At 47.2% G+C, this 12,950-nt stretch overlaps 1 protein-coding gene across 2 annotated transcripts in view; it reads right to left on the reverse strand.

Moving 5' to 3' along the window:
- STAC (SH3 and cysteine rich domain) overlaps nucleotides 1-12,950 on the reverse strand; it is a 1,007,531-nt gene that overhangs the window by 359,023 nt on the left and 635,558 nt on the right. For both annotated transcript variants that reach the window (XM_078685878.1, XM_078685877.1), the window contains exon 3: nucleotides 11,158-11,258. In XM_078685878.1, coding sequence (XP_078542004.1) covers nucleotides 11,158-11,258 — 101 coding nt within the window. The remainder of the gene's footprint in view (nucleotides 1-11,157; nucleotides 11,259-12,950) is intronic.

Raw genomic sequence — 12,950 nt, forward strand, 5'->3', positions numbered from 1 at the left:
TAAACAGAGCCTCGTGTGCAAATCTGAAATTAACATGGCACAATCCCGAAAGTCATTTTCTACCACAAACGTATGTTCTTGGTTGAAAAAAGCAGATTTGATGCCTATCAGGTAGCCAGAAAGTATAGAAGCAGGTGCAAATACGTTTGTTCATAGACAAACGTATGTCATGTCATAAATGTGTACAATTAAGCAGTAGTAAACCCCTCAGTAGGGGTGGGAAATGGGCAGATCAGGGTGGAGTTTACTTATTCGGTTTGTGAAAACATACAAACAGTGAATTTGTTTTCATTCACACACTCCTCTCCAGCCCTTTTCTATTACAGTAATCATCAGCTATTTACTCCAGCAAAAGGATGGAATAAATCCTATTACAGAGAGAGAAGGAGATCAGAGGGGTACTAAACCTCTTGAGAAGTAGGGTAAGGTGACTCTCCAGGTAAATAATGTTTTCTATATGGAGCAAAAAAATTAAAAAGAAAAATTGTTCAACTCCTAAGCAAGGCTGCCTTTCTCCAAAGATGATCTTTAAATTATGTATACTTCTGATCTGAGGAATTCACATCGTATAAAAATAACACATGACATTGCCAGTGGTATGCATGGAAACCCATGACTGACCCAACGCTTGAGAATTTTAACAACCAGAACATTTGCACCCATTCCGAGGAGTTCTACTACACTTCAGATTTACATATGTATTTGTGAACCAGATCCATGTTTCTTTGTGGCACAACCTTGATCACAAGATCTCTAACAAACCTAGAAGCAACAGAGTTATTTCCCGTTATTCAAATCTCAAAGGAGCGCGGTTATAAATTTGGGAGGGGGGATCCCTACCAACATAATAAAATTACTCCACTCAGGTCAAAGCACAGCTCTGAGAGAATCTCTGCTCAGCCCCCCTTGCACAACCAGAAGTGTGTGAAATTGAACCAGAACAAACAATTGTGAAGTAACGGACCCAACACAATAACATTCTCCAACACATTTTGATAAATAGGGAAAACATTAATGAACAAAAAGACACCAAGATGTGTAAATTATGCTACAGGGAACCAGGGGCAAGAATTTAAAAAAATTAAGGTGTAAAGATCCATGAAAAAAGTGGAGAGCCAATCGAAAGTCACTGCTAAAGGTTGACTCGAACCTAGACATGATTTCAGATCAACCGCAATGGAGCGGATGTCAGATACACCAAGCAGGTCATCCCAGTCAAAGATTTTACCATGGATTTAGCATGAAATGGAAGTCAACATCTTCCAGCAGGGTATGATCTCAGGTTAGAGCCAGTGAATGTTCTTTGAAGTTGGATACGTCACTGTTGAGCTCCCAGTCAGCCAAAAGCTCCTAATGAGGCAATTCTGGACTTCGTAGCTGCTGAGACAAAAGTGTTACCTTTGCACTTAGCCACTTTACGGCAGTCAAATTTCCCCAGCGGGGCAAGACTGTTACTGTAGCTAGGCAGGACTGCACAGGACTGGAAACATTTGTCATGAGGTCCCCTTAAGACAGGTTTCAGAGCAGCAAAAAAACTCTGAAGGGCAAACCTGTTTTTCTTGCCCACCTTGGGAGTAGCTTCACTGGGCAAACTGCAGCACTTTGTCCCAGTTCTCCTGCGGTGTAGTAAATCACTAAATTCCACTGTTCTTCGAATGCTGGGAAAGTTCCTTGAGGTCAGCCCTGCACCCTCTAGCTCCTCAGGGAAGCCTTTTAGGCACCAGGTCTCTCTCTGAAGCCAGGCCTCCTGATGGGTCTAGTCAAGGTCATCAGTGGTCAGCTGCACCCACTTGCTGTGGCAAGTCTATCTGTTTATAGTGTCTCTTAAGCAGGCAAACTGCTGTACTGTAAAATTAAACAGAATTTCTTGTTTCAATTTTGCAAAACCCTTCTGCCACCATGCAGGACTGTGTTTAGTACTTTAGAAACACACCTCTGTAGAGAAGGTCCACTATTTATACTTGGTGCCAACTTTGAAGTAGTAGGAGGTTCTGGAGGTTTCCACCCCTATAGGTGTGTGAAATTACCTGCCTCCCTGCCCTTGCCTTTGCTTTGGTGGAGGCACAAAAGTCTAATGTCAAACATTTTGTGAGTGCTCAGACAGAGACTTTGCGTTGTACAAATATGTTAGGTGACAACTCCACCCGCCTATCAAGTTAAAGATGGCCCATCTTGCCAACATCTCTTCTCCTTTTGTCTCACTGTCTAGGAGCAATGCACAAAGGCCAACTGCCAGCTAAACCAAATCATGTGACCCCCCAATTTACAGGCTGTAAGCACTGAATGTTTGAGACAAGAAAATTCCAACTTTCTAAAAGTGGCATTTTCAGAATTGTGACTTAAAATCTGACTTTACCATTACCAGGTTTCTAAAATACAGTTCTTTAAACATCAAACTTAATATTCATACTTGATCCCAAATGAAAGTTAGCACCTATTAAATGTAGTAGGGTAGTCCAATGTTATCCTGTGGGAGAGGTAGGCCTTGCAGTAGTGAAAAACGAATTTAAAAGTGTTTCACTGGAGGAGCTTGGCAGGCATCCGTGATGGCCGCGTGAGCACAGCGCTCTCCGGACCCCCGCCACTCCCGGCATGATATCCTGAACATATCCTGATTCTTCACGAGGATTTGTGTAGAGGACGCTGGGCTGATCTTCCTGGGATTTTTGGAATTTGATTTGGACCCGGGGCGCCGAAGATACGACGATTCGAACTTTCGGGGTCCGCCCTTGAGGTGCGCCCGGGACTGGGTGAGGCACTGTGGCCGTCTCGGAGTTGAACAACAGCGGCAGGGGGATTTGACTTGTGGGTCCCCCTCTTAAGTTTCGGTTTCGATTCTGCCTCAGACTGAGACATCTGGCAGGGGAGTCTGGCCTGGGCTGTGTCCGGCGCACGAGACGGCTGTCGGGCCTTTGGCTGGCTTATTCTCCTTCCGGGCTGGTCCTCTCCGAGTGGTGCCCTTGCAGCTGTTTTTTGGTCCCGACGCCCTACTTTCCTGTGGCCATTTCCATCGGGTCGAGTGAGTCTCCTGGTGACGCGGTTTCCGACATGGCGGGCAGAGGGGACCGAGAGACACGAAAGACCAAGACGCCCCTGCGTGGGGGCCCGGTCCAGTCTAACGTTATGGACCGTTACACCCATTCGAAGGGGTCCCCTGGAGCCGCCCTGCCTGGCCCAGTTGCGGTTGACCACATGGTGGACGCGCCAACGGAGCCGTCCTTGCAGGACATCATGGGCGCCATTTCTGGCATGAAGGAAACGATAGGCCAACAATATGAAGCTTTGGCCCATAAAATCGACACCGTGGCCATTGATGTGAACTTGATTCGGGCCGAACTTTCTAAAAACCAATGAGAAGGTGAAGTCATTGGATCTCAAGTCATCCAGCCTCACGGCAGACGTCTCGGAGATACAGACGGAGATTGGCAATCTCCGTAGGGTGAACGATTTCATGACCCGGCGCTTGGAGGACTTTGAGAACAGGGCACGTCGCTGTAATGTGCGTGTGGTTGGCGTTCCGGAGAATCCAGAACCGCACTCTGTTGATCTCCTGGTCGAGGACCTGATCCAGAACTACCTCTCTCCGTCTGGACTGAGTAAATTCTTCGCAGTGGAGCGTGCCCATCGTGTTCCGGGAGGCCAGGGTAAGCCAGGCGCCCCGCCGAGGCCTATTGTTGCGAAACTCTTCCACTATAGGGATCGGGACGCTATCCTGCAGGCATCACGTGTGAAGGGCCCGGTGGCATTTGAGAATGCCACGGTGAACTTTTATCCGGACTTTTCTCAACAGGTGCAGAAACAGCGTATGGGCTTCCGTGGAGTCAAGAAGCGTCTCCGGGACATGGGATTGCGCTACGCTATGCTTTTTCCGACCAGGCTGCGAGTTGAGTACAATGACCGAACCTTTTTCTTTGATCGGCCTGATTCTGTGAATGACTGGCTGGACTCTCTGCCGGACCGACCTCCTGCGACTGAGCCCGCCGCCCACCCGGGTGGTGCTGAGGGTGGTGTAGAGAGCTGAACTATTTGTCTATGCCCGGATCCTCGTGTAGAGTAACTTCTTCTGGGATTCTATGCCTAGATGCCTCTACTGTCTGTGTGTTCTCCTCGTTATTTGTCTTGATCGGGGTGGCGGGTGGGCCAGGGCCTTTCCTCCTCCGGGGTCTTTTTGTAGAATGGGGGTTCTTGGGCGACAGGCACACTGCATGTTGGGGTGGCTTTTTAGCTTCTTGCAGGGGTGCAGGGTGGGGGGTGTTTCCTTGATTGTTGGGGGGTGGGTGGATGGGAAGTTTGATGTTTGTGTTTTGTGTTCTCAAGGCGATTCTATCTTGCTAATGATGTTTTTGATGTCATGCTCATTGGAGGAGGGTTTCGGCGTTGCTGTGTGGGATGGGGGTAGCGGGTTGAGGTTTATTTCGTGGAATGTTAATGGTCTGGGGGATCGTATTAAGCGGGGTGTGGTGTTGCGATGTCTACGACGTTTGTCTCCGGATATTGTTTTTCTACAGGAGACTCATTTGGTGGGCAATACATGTCATGCAATGAATAGGTGGGGCTATCGCCTCGCCGCACATTCGGGGTTTACCACGGGTCCAGGGGGGTGGGTATCCTTGTTCGGGCTTCCCTCCCCCTAGCTATTGATGATGTGATCCTTGATGATCGGGGGCGTTATGCCGTCCTCGTGGGTCGCTATGAGGGTCGGACCCTTTCCTTGTTTGCCGTTTATGTGCCCCCCGGTCTACAGACCTCTACCTTTTCCGATGTGGGCCGTGTGTTGTTGAACCTCCCTGATAGTACTCTTTTCATAGCAGGTGACTTTAATTCTGTGTTCTCCGGTCTACACGATCGTCACCCCCCTAGGGACACTCCTTTGGCCCAACAGTGGCTGGGTGGGTTTCTGGATACGTTTGGCTTGGTGGATTGCTGGAGGCTTATGCATCCTACTCAGCTTCAATACACTTTCCATTCTGGGGCCCATGGGAGTCTGTCTAGACTGGATTATTTCCTGATTCCTGCGGCGCAGTCCCCGGCGGTTTGTGAGATTAGACACCTCCCCCGGGGCATCTCTGATCATTCTCCGCTCTGGCTTTGTTTTGAGGTGGGGGTGGAGGCGGCGGGCCGGGTGGCTCCTATCAACCCGTGGTACCTCACCTCCCCCGAGACCCGCGATCTCTTGATTAAGTCTTTGGACAATTATTTTTTAGACAACGAGGGGTCCGTCTCCTCTGCGGTATCCCTGTGGGAGTCCTTTAAGACAGTGATTCGCGGGCAGGCCCTTTCCCTTATTGCTGAATCCAAAAAGGCGAGGAATCGGGAGGTGGTGGACCTTGAGAGGGAGATTGCTGAGATAGAGGCTGACCTAGAATCGGATGTTACATCTGGTAAACTCCACGCCCTGGGTCTGAAACAATTTTCTTATAGGTCTTTGGTCACAGATGCGGCTAAACTGATGTTTCGGGAGCAACAGGGTCGTTTGTATGATGTGGGGGACAAAGCGGGTAAATTACTGGCATGGTTGGATAAGAAGGAGAGGGCGAATCGTGTGGTGCCTGTGATTCAGACTTCGAATGGTGTGAGAGTGACAGACCCGGTTGGAATAGTTGAATGTTTTGCGGATTATTTTCGTGTGGTTTATACCCCTGTGTCTGAACGGGATGTTGATGACTCTCGCCTTTTGTTGCGTGATATAGCTCTGCCCAGTGTTTCCGATTTAGACCGAGTCTCTTTGGAGTCCTCTTTCACTACGGACGAGATAGCGACGGCCATTCGCTCACTCCGTTCGGGCAAAGCTTTGGGCCCGAATGGATTGCCAATTGAATTGTACAAGCTACGTCCTGACAAGGTGGCGCCCTATCTTCGCACCATGTTTTTGGAATCCCGGGAGCGGGGTATTCTCCCATATGATCAGCGTCTGGCTACGATAGTTGTTATTCCCAAAGAAGGTAAACCTCGGGACCTTTGTTCGTCTTATAGGCCCATTTCCCTGTTGAATGTTGAACCCAAGGTCCTGGCTAAGCTCCTGGCTACCCGCCTCTTGACGGTCATTAGTGGCTTGGTTCATCCGGATCAATCCAGATTTATCCCGCATCGCAACACGGCTCTTAACCTACGTCGTCTCCACGGAGCTGTTGCGAGGGCGGGGCTTCTGACGGAGCCGGCCATTTTGGCTTCGCTAGACGCCTCGATGGCCTTTGATACGGTAGAGTGGCCCTATCTTTGGGCAGCTCTTGAGAAATTTGGTTTTGGGCCTGAGTTTATTGGTTGGGTGAAGTTGTTATACGCCGAACCCTTGGCACAGGTAGTGGTGAACGGTCGGGTTTCTGTCCCCATCTGTCTTGGTAGGGGGACCCGTCAGGGATGCCCCTTGTCTCCGTTGCTTTTCGCGCTTGCCCTGGAACCGTTAGCTGCGTGGCTTCGATGGGAACCTTCACTCAAAGGGATCCGTTGGTCACCGGATTTTGAAGACCGCGTCTCGCTTTACGCGGATGACATTCTTCTGTATCTTACTTCCCCGCGCAAATCTTTAAATGTCTTATTTGACGTTCTTACTTCGTTTGGTGCTAACTCGGGTCTGGTTATTAATTGGGCTAAGTCCTGTGTGTATGTTCTCTCGGGTGTTTTGCCCCCATTACCGGACAGATTTCCTATCCAGGTTGTCCAGTCTGGCTTCAAGTATTTGGGGATCTTTATTACGCTGGACTCTTCACTCCGGTTCGAGCGTAATCTCCTCCCCCCGCTTCTTAGACTGCGACTGGATGTGGCCCGTTGGCGTAAGCTACCCCTGTCTCCTCTGGGCAGGGCTGCCCTTTTTAAAATGATGTCTTTGCCGCGATTCCTATACGCGCTTCAAAATTCTTATGACGACGTTCCCGCTACCTATTTCCGAGAGATCGAGAGTCTTCAAAGGCAACTGATCTGGGACGGGCGTCCACGTATCGCCCTTGCGAAACTTACCATCCCTTGGTATGACGGGGGCATGGCGCTTCCCGATATCAAGAGATATTATTGGGCTGCCCAGCTGTCTGCCATTAACCACGCAATGTATTCCCCGGGTCGAGATCCGGCCTTTGAGATGGATAGACTCCAGCTGCCGGGAGGGGATTTTAATAGAGCGCTTTATTCCAGATCAGCCGGGCGCCATCTTGCGGGCCCGTCCAGGACCGCAGTCAATGTGTGGCGCGCCGCGAATGTGAGTTTGGGATGGGAGAATCGACTGACAATGGCGACTCCGCTTTATGCTTCTGAACGTTTGGGGTGTCTCTGGTCTACTAAGGGCTTTGACCGCTGGGATATGATTGGGATATGTAAAGCGGGTGATGTCTGTGTGAAGGGTAGAGTGAAGTCTTTCCAGGCCCTTAAGGCAGAATATGACTTGAGTGATAGAGAGTTTTTTCGGTATCTGCAGGTCCGGCATGCCCTGGCCTCAGTTCTGACTCCTGATGTGACCCTGCACGAGTCCTCCCCCCTTGAGGATCGCATACTGGATGGACACCTGCCCGATAGCACTATCTCCCTTATTTACAAGAAACTGATTAATAATCGTGCTGACTTATTGGTCCGACTTAGGGAGGTTTGGGTCGGTGACGGATTGGACTTGGATGACGAGGATTGGCAGTCGGCACTTTCTTCTCCGAAAGAGGTCGCCATCCCCGCCCGTCTTCGTTTGGTTCAACTTAAGATCCTCCACCCGGTGTATGTAACTGGTCCGCGTCTGGTTGTAATGGGTTTTTCCCTGGATGGCTTATGCAAGCGTGGTTGTGGGATGAGTGCTACATTTCTGCATATTCTTTGGGAGTGTCCGGTGGTAGCAGCCTACTGGATTGATGTGCTTGCGGTGATGACTGTTGTGACTGGTATTACCCTGCGGCCTGAGGCCCGACGATGCCTGTTGAATGTGTGGGAACCCACCGACTATTCTGTGGCCCAGACCAGATGGGCGACCTTGGGATACATGATCGCGAAGCGGGACATTGCGCAACTCTGGGGCGCATCCAGACCTCCCGACGTCTCGGTGTGGGAGGATAACATGGACTGGTCCATGTTCCGAGAGAAGACCGTCTATGTGGCTAGGGGCAGACCCAGGGCGTGGACAAAGATTTGGGGTCAGTGGAACGCATATCGTGGAGATATTTGTACCCCTCCCTTGGTTGACACTCCCGATGTTACACTATCTCCCTAGGCTGGCGTTCCCGAAATTTTTCATGCTGTTTTAGGATTTTCCTGTCCTCCCCGCTGTCCCCCCCCCCCCGGCCTTGCCGAGTCCCATTGATTGTGCTTTCGTCTTCCTGATTAGTGGCTTTCCCCTCCGCCTTCTGGGCTGACTTGATTAATGTGCATTCGCCTTGTTTAGAGTTCATTGTTTTTTATGCCTAATACAGAAAATTGTTATGTCCTGTCCTATGCTTTGAGCAATAATTGGTATCTGATTTGTGCCTAGCCACGGAAGTGATCGTTTGCTTCTTATGTTGTGCGTTGCTATTAGCGGCCAGCCCGTGTGGTTGTAGGCCCATCTCTGTAATTCTTATTTGATTGCTCAATAAAAGTCTTTAACCAAAAAAAAAAAAATACAAAAAAAAAAAAAATAAAGTGTTTCACTACCAGGACATGTGAAATTTAAAAATACATGTCCAACTTTTTAAATACATTCCCATCTGCCCTATGGGCTATGTGGGGCCTACCATAGGGGTGGCTTATCTGTACTTAAAAAAGGATTAGGACTGGCAGGTTGAAATGTCAGTTTAAAACTGCACACACTAACTGCAATGGCAGGCCTGAAACCTGTTTGACACACTACTGAATTGGATGGCACAATCAGTGCTGTAGGCCCACTTGTAGCATTTAATTTACAGGCCTTGGTTACATGTAGTACCACTTTACTAGGAACTTATAAGTAAATTAAATCTGCCAGTTGAGTGTAAGCCAATGTTACCATGCTTAAGGAAGTGAGCACACACTTTGGCACTGGTTATCAGTGATGAAGTGCACAGAATCCTGACGGCAACAAAAATTGAGATCAGCAAAAATGAAGGAGTAAGGCAAAACATTTGGGGAAGATCACCCTAAGGCTGACTGGTTTGACACCAACACATTAATATTTACATTTGAATATCTGATCACGTTAAGGAGCATATGTTCCATTGTGCAGGTAATCATGCAAATAGATACAAATTTGTAAATTAAATGTACATGTTGTTATTAACAACTGTGAAAGATACCCCTCCACTGTGTTACAAGTGCCATAGGATATAATGCACGTATAATATGGCAGACAGGATATCTGTTACATTTGTTAGGGAGTATCCCATCCACCAAGTTCTAAATCAGGCCCTTAGTTTGTTTGTGGACATACATAACTGGTACTGAGAGGAGACTAACAGCAACTAGTTCTTTTTCAACAGTGCCTGCAACTGTATGTACAGTCATGAATGGTCAAAAAGAGCCTTCTGCTTCCAAACATTTTAGATGCTTATCGTTCGGGCTTGGTAGATATTCACATTGTTAGAAGTTTAAATGTGTGGACTACTGGTGATGTTTCTTCCTACTGACCTTACGCCTGGGAAACTACACTTTACACTGTAAGGGTTACAAGGTATCCCTGCCGTATGTTGAATTAAGGGAAGGATTGCTACAATGCCCTGTTAATCGCAGTAACAAAGACTAGGGTACCTCCACCAACCTCTCAAAACGTGTGGTGCCCTCATCGGAGATTGAATATAGCTGATAAAGTATTGGAAAAACCATTAGGTCTGACTTTACTGTGCTAACATATGCAAAGTCAGACCTGCAAAATCAGTCATGCAGAAACGTTGTTGCATGCCTTAAAGCATTAAAGCCAGGCTTACTGACTTTGGCAATGTTTGTTTAATTTTGCTTAACCTACATCATTCATGCTGCTCAGGTGCATATGAGAGAGTGTTTTCTACCAGTCTCAATAATGAGAATGAGCTAGTTGTTTACGGAAAATATTAGCACCCCTGTGGTTGATGGGTCTAAGGGCTCCTTTAAAAACCGTGGTTTGTTGGACTACTAAAGCACTGGTCTCAAGAGAGGTTTTTTGAACTATAGCTTTTGTAGCCCCTGGGGCAACTGGTTTGTGCGGCTTCACTTTTTCTGTGTATCTATCTTTACCTCACCGCTGTAGTAACAAATCATAGAATTGTCTCCTACAGTCCTTGAATTTCCATTTCTGAGATCAAAATAGTTTAATGCAAAGACAAAAAAAGAAATATGAAAGGCATCAGTATGTGTTTGACATGCAAGATAGTGCTTCCTGCATTTCCGAGCAAGCTCACCTTAGGAGGTCGAATCATGCAGAGGTGTGGCGAAGTGGCCAGGGTGCCTGACTCCAGACCACAGGGTTCATTGTTTGATCCCCGGTGCCGGCGGCAGGTTAGCCCAGTACCATGTGACTCTGGGCAATAGCTCCCTTAATCTTCCCGAGGGCCCCCAGCGCCGGGAAACCTCTCCGGAGGTAGCTGTGCGCTTTACAAATGCTGGTACTTATTTATTTCAATAGCCAATAATATGATGCAAGAGTGAATGACTCCTCTGGTGTGGAGACTTTGCCCACTCTGTATTTTAAAGAATTGGTAACAATAAATATGCAGACAGCACTGGCCTGCCAGATATAAAGCTGGTGATATGAAGATCCTACGTACTCACTTACCGGAACTGAATATCCACTATTCGAGGTCCCACAATCTCCCTCTCGTTTTCATCTAATCTTGCTCAAACAGCTTGAAACACTAAACGCTCTGCAACTCCTAAACCACGTCGTTTTTATCACGAGAAAGTCCTACAACACGGCCTTGCCCCACCACCCTATCAAATTGTGCACATTTAAGCTATTTATATTAATGTATATATATCCTACATCAGTGCCTGTTTGAAATTTCCCCACAGTCTCGGAATGCATAGTGCTCAGCATGCTTGCCTGGATGATAGCGACTCTCTCTGCCCCATGTTGAGAAATATGACTGTAATTAGCTGAGCTACTGCGCATCCCTCAGAGCGGATCCGTGCAGTGCTATAATTATGCTTTATTCTACAGGAAAATAGCAAAGCCATGTTTTGATTCTTTTTTCCGGACATCCAGGGCTTCCAGTGCCAGGGAGGCAGTAAGTAACCCGCTGATATGTCCCCTGTTGGCTCACTCACCAGCTTGCCCATGCAGCGCTGCTGTCCGGTGCTCTCCGCACATTTGTGGTGGATGCTCATCTTGCAAGCCTTGCAGCGCAGTCCATGCTTTGCACTTGACCCTGTCAAATGAATTCAAAAGGTGACATTTAGAAGTCTTTTTATTCATCTATTGTAAAATAAGTTCAACCAAAAAAGGCGCTCAACATGGGCATAGAACAATGAACTGCAGTGCTACCTACAGGTCATGGAGTGATTCGTATTGATCGTGCTATGAGTAGGAATACAACTTCAATTTTGTACTATTCTGATTTACTCCTGAATTACAGGAGTGAGTCAGGAGTACTCTAAGCTTGCTTTCCAGCGTTGAGCTTTGGCTGCAGGAGCCGTAATTAACACTTGCTGCAATTGTCTCTATGTAGGAATTCCTGCTCTGCAGATTTTGAGGCTCTCAAGGGTACAGAATGCAGGTATACAACTAGTAGTGTCAGGGTCGGATTGGGATCACAATTTGGCCCGGGCACTGACGAAAAAAGTGCCCCACATTCAAGGGGCGTGGCCCACAATTCAGGGGCGTGGCCCACATTCAAGGGGCGTGCCCTTTCATGGAACACCATTTGGTTACTATTCGAGGTCTATTTGTAGAGAAATATTTAGTAAATTAAGACTTTTAAAGCTTACAGAGCAAGTAACATTGGTAAAGACTAGGAGCACTGCAGTTCTGATATCTGAATACTTACTTGCAGTCTTAACGCCCTGCACAATGCCGTTAGATACTCTTTCCCAACCAGCTATGTCCTAGACTCTAATCATCACATAAATCAGAAATCTAGCACAAAGTCAAGGAGAAAGGGTAAGACTGGAATCTCTGGGAATAGAACATGTAATAACAAAAGTAAGAATTCACAAACGAGACAAAGGCAGTCTGGGGTGTAAAGAATGCTGGAAAATGTATCTGTACAATCTAGTCATAAATGTAATTCACAACCAGCAGGTGATGTCCATATACAAAAAACACAGTTTTATTTATGAGTACCAATTACAGTACACATGATCCGATTTTTTATTTAAGGGCCTGGGCGATGAAGTTTATCTGCCCAGAATCACAGGTTGTTGAGCAGCGCTGGGACTCAAACTTGAATCACGATCTCTGCAACTCTGGCATCAGGCCACATATGCCTATGCACAGACCAGAGACGTTTTAAGGCATGGGCAATGTGGGTTCTGGCCCAAGGCCCCAGCCTTTCAGGGAGCCCCCTGATATGGCGAGCTCTGTTCTGCAGAGAATCTTGCCCTAATGACCATGCATACTCCTTAAACAGATTGTTTTGAATACCATTTTTTCAAATTTATTTTTAATATGGGCGATGAGTAAGAACCTACCATAGAGAATTTGCAAAAAAATGTGTTTATGTTTCATGCAACATCCATAAAAAAATGTCTTTGAGATCAAACAGGCCATCACATATGAGAAATGGTAGGATGTCACTGAGATTATTTTCAGTAATTTTGTGAGCTGCTACTGTGTTGTAATATTGAAAACACACGTCGATGTCCTTGAATATTAGATGTAAATACATTAAGAATTTGGACAAGTATGATAGTGCTCTGTCCAGTGATTAGCTGAAAGAGGGCATCAAAGAGCAGAAATTGGATTATAAATTCAAATCTGTTCTGAACAGGGGCCCTAAAATATGTTTGGCCCAGGGCCCCCAAAATCCTTAATATGTTTGGCACAGACAAGGAATGAAAGTGAGAGGATACTCTTCTTGCATAGGACACAGGGCCAAGGTGACAATGGCCTACATGCTGAG

Source organism: Lissotriton helveticus, chromosome 4_1, assembly GCF_964261635.1.
Source record: "Lissotriton helveticus chromosome 4_1, aLisHel1.1, whole genome shotgun sequence".
NCBI classification, from domain to species: Eukaryota; Metazoa; Chordata; class Amphibia; order Caudata; family Salamandridae; genus Lissotriton; species Lissotriton helveticus.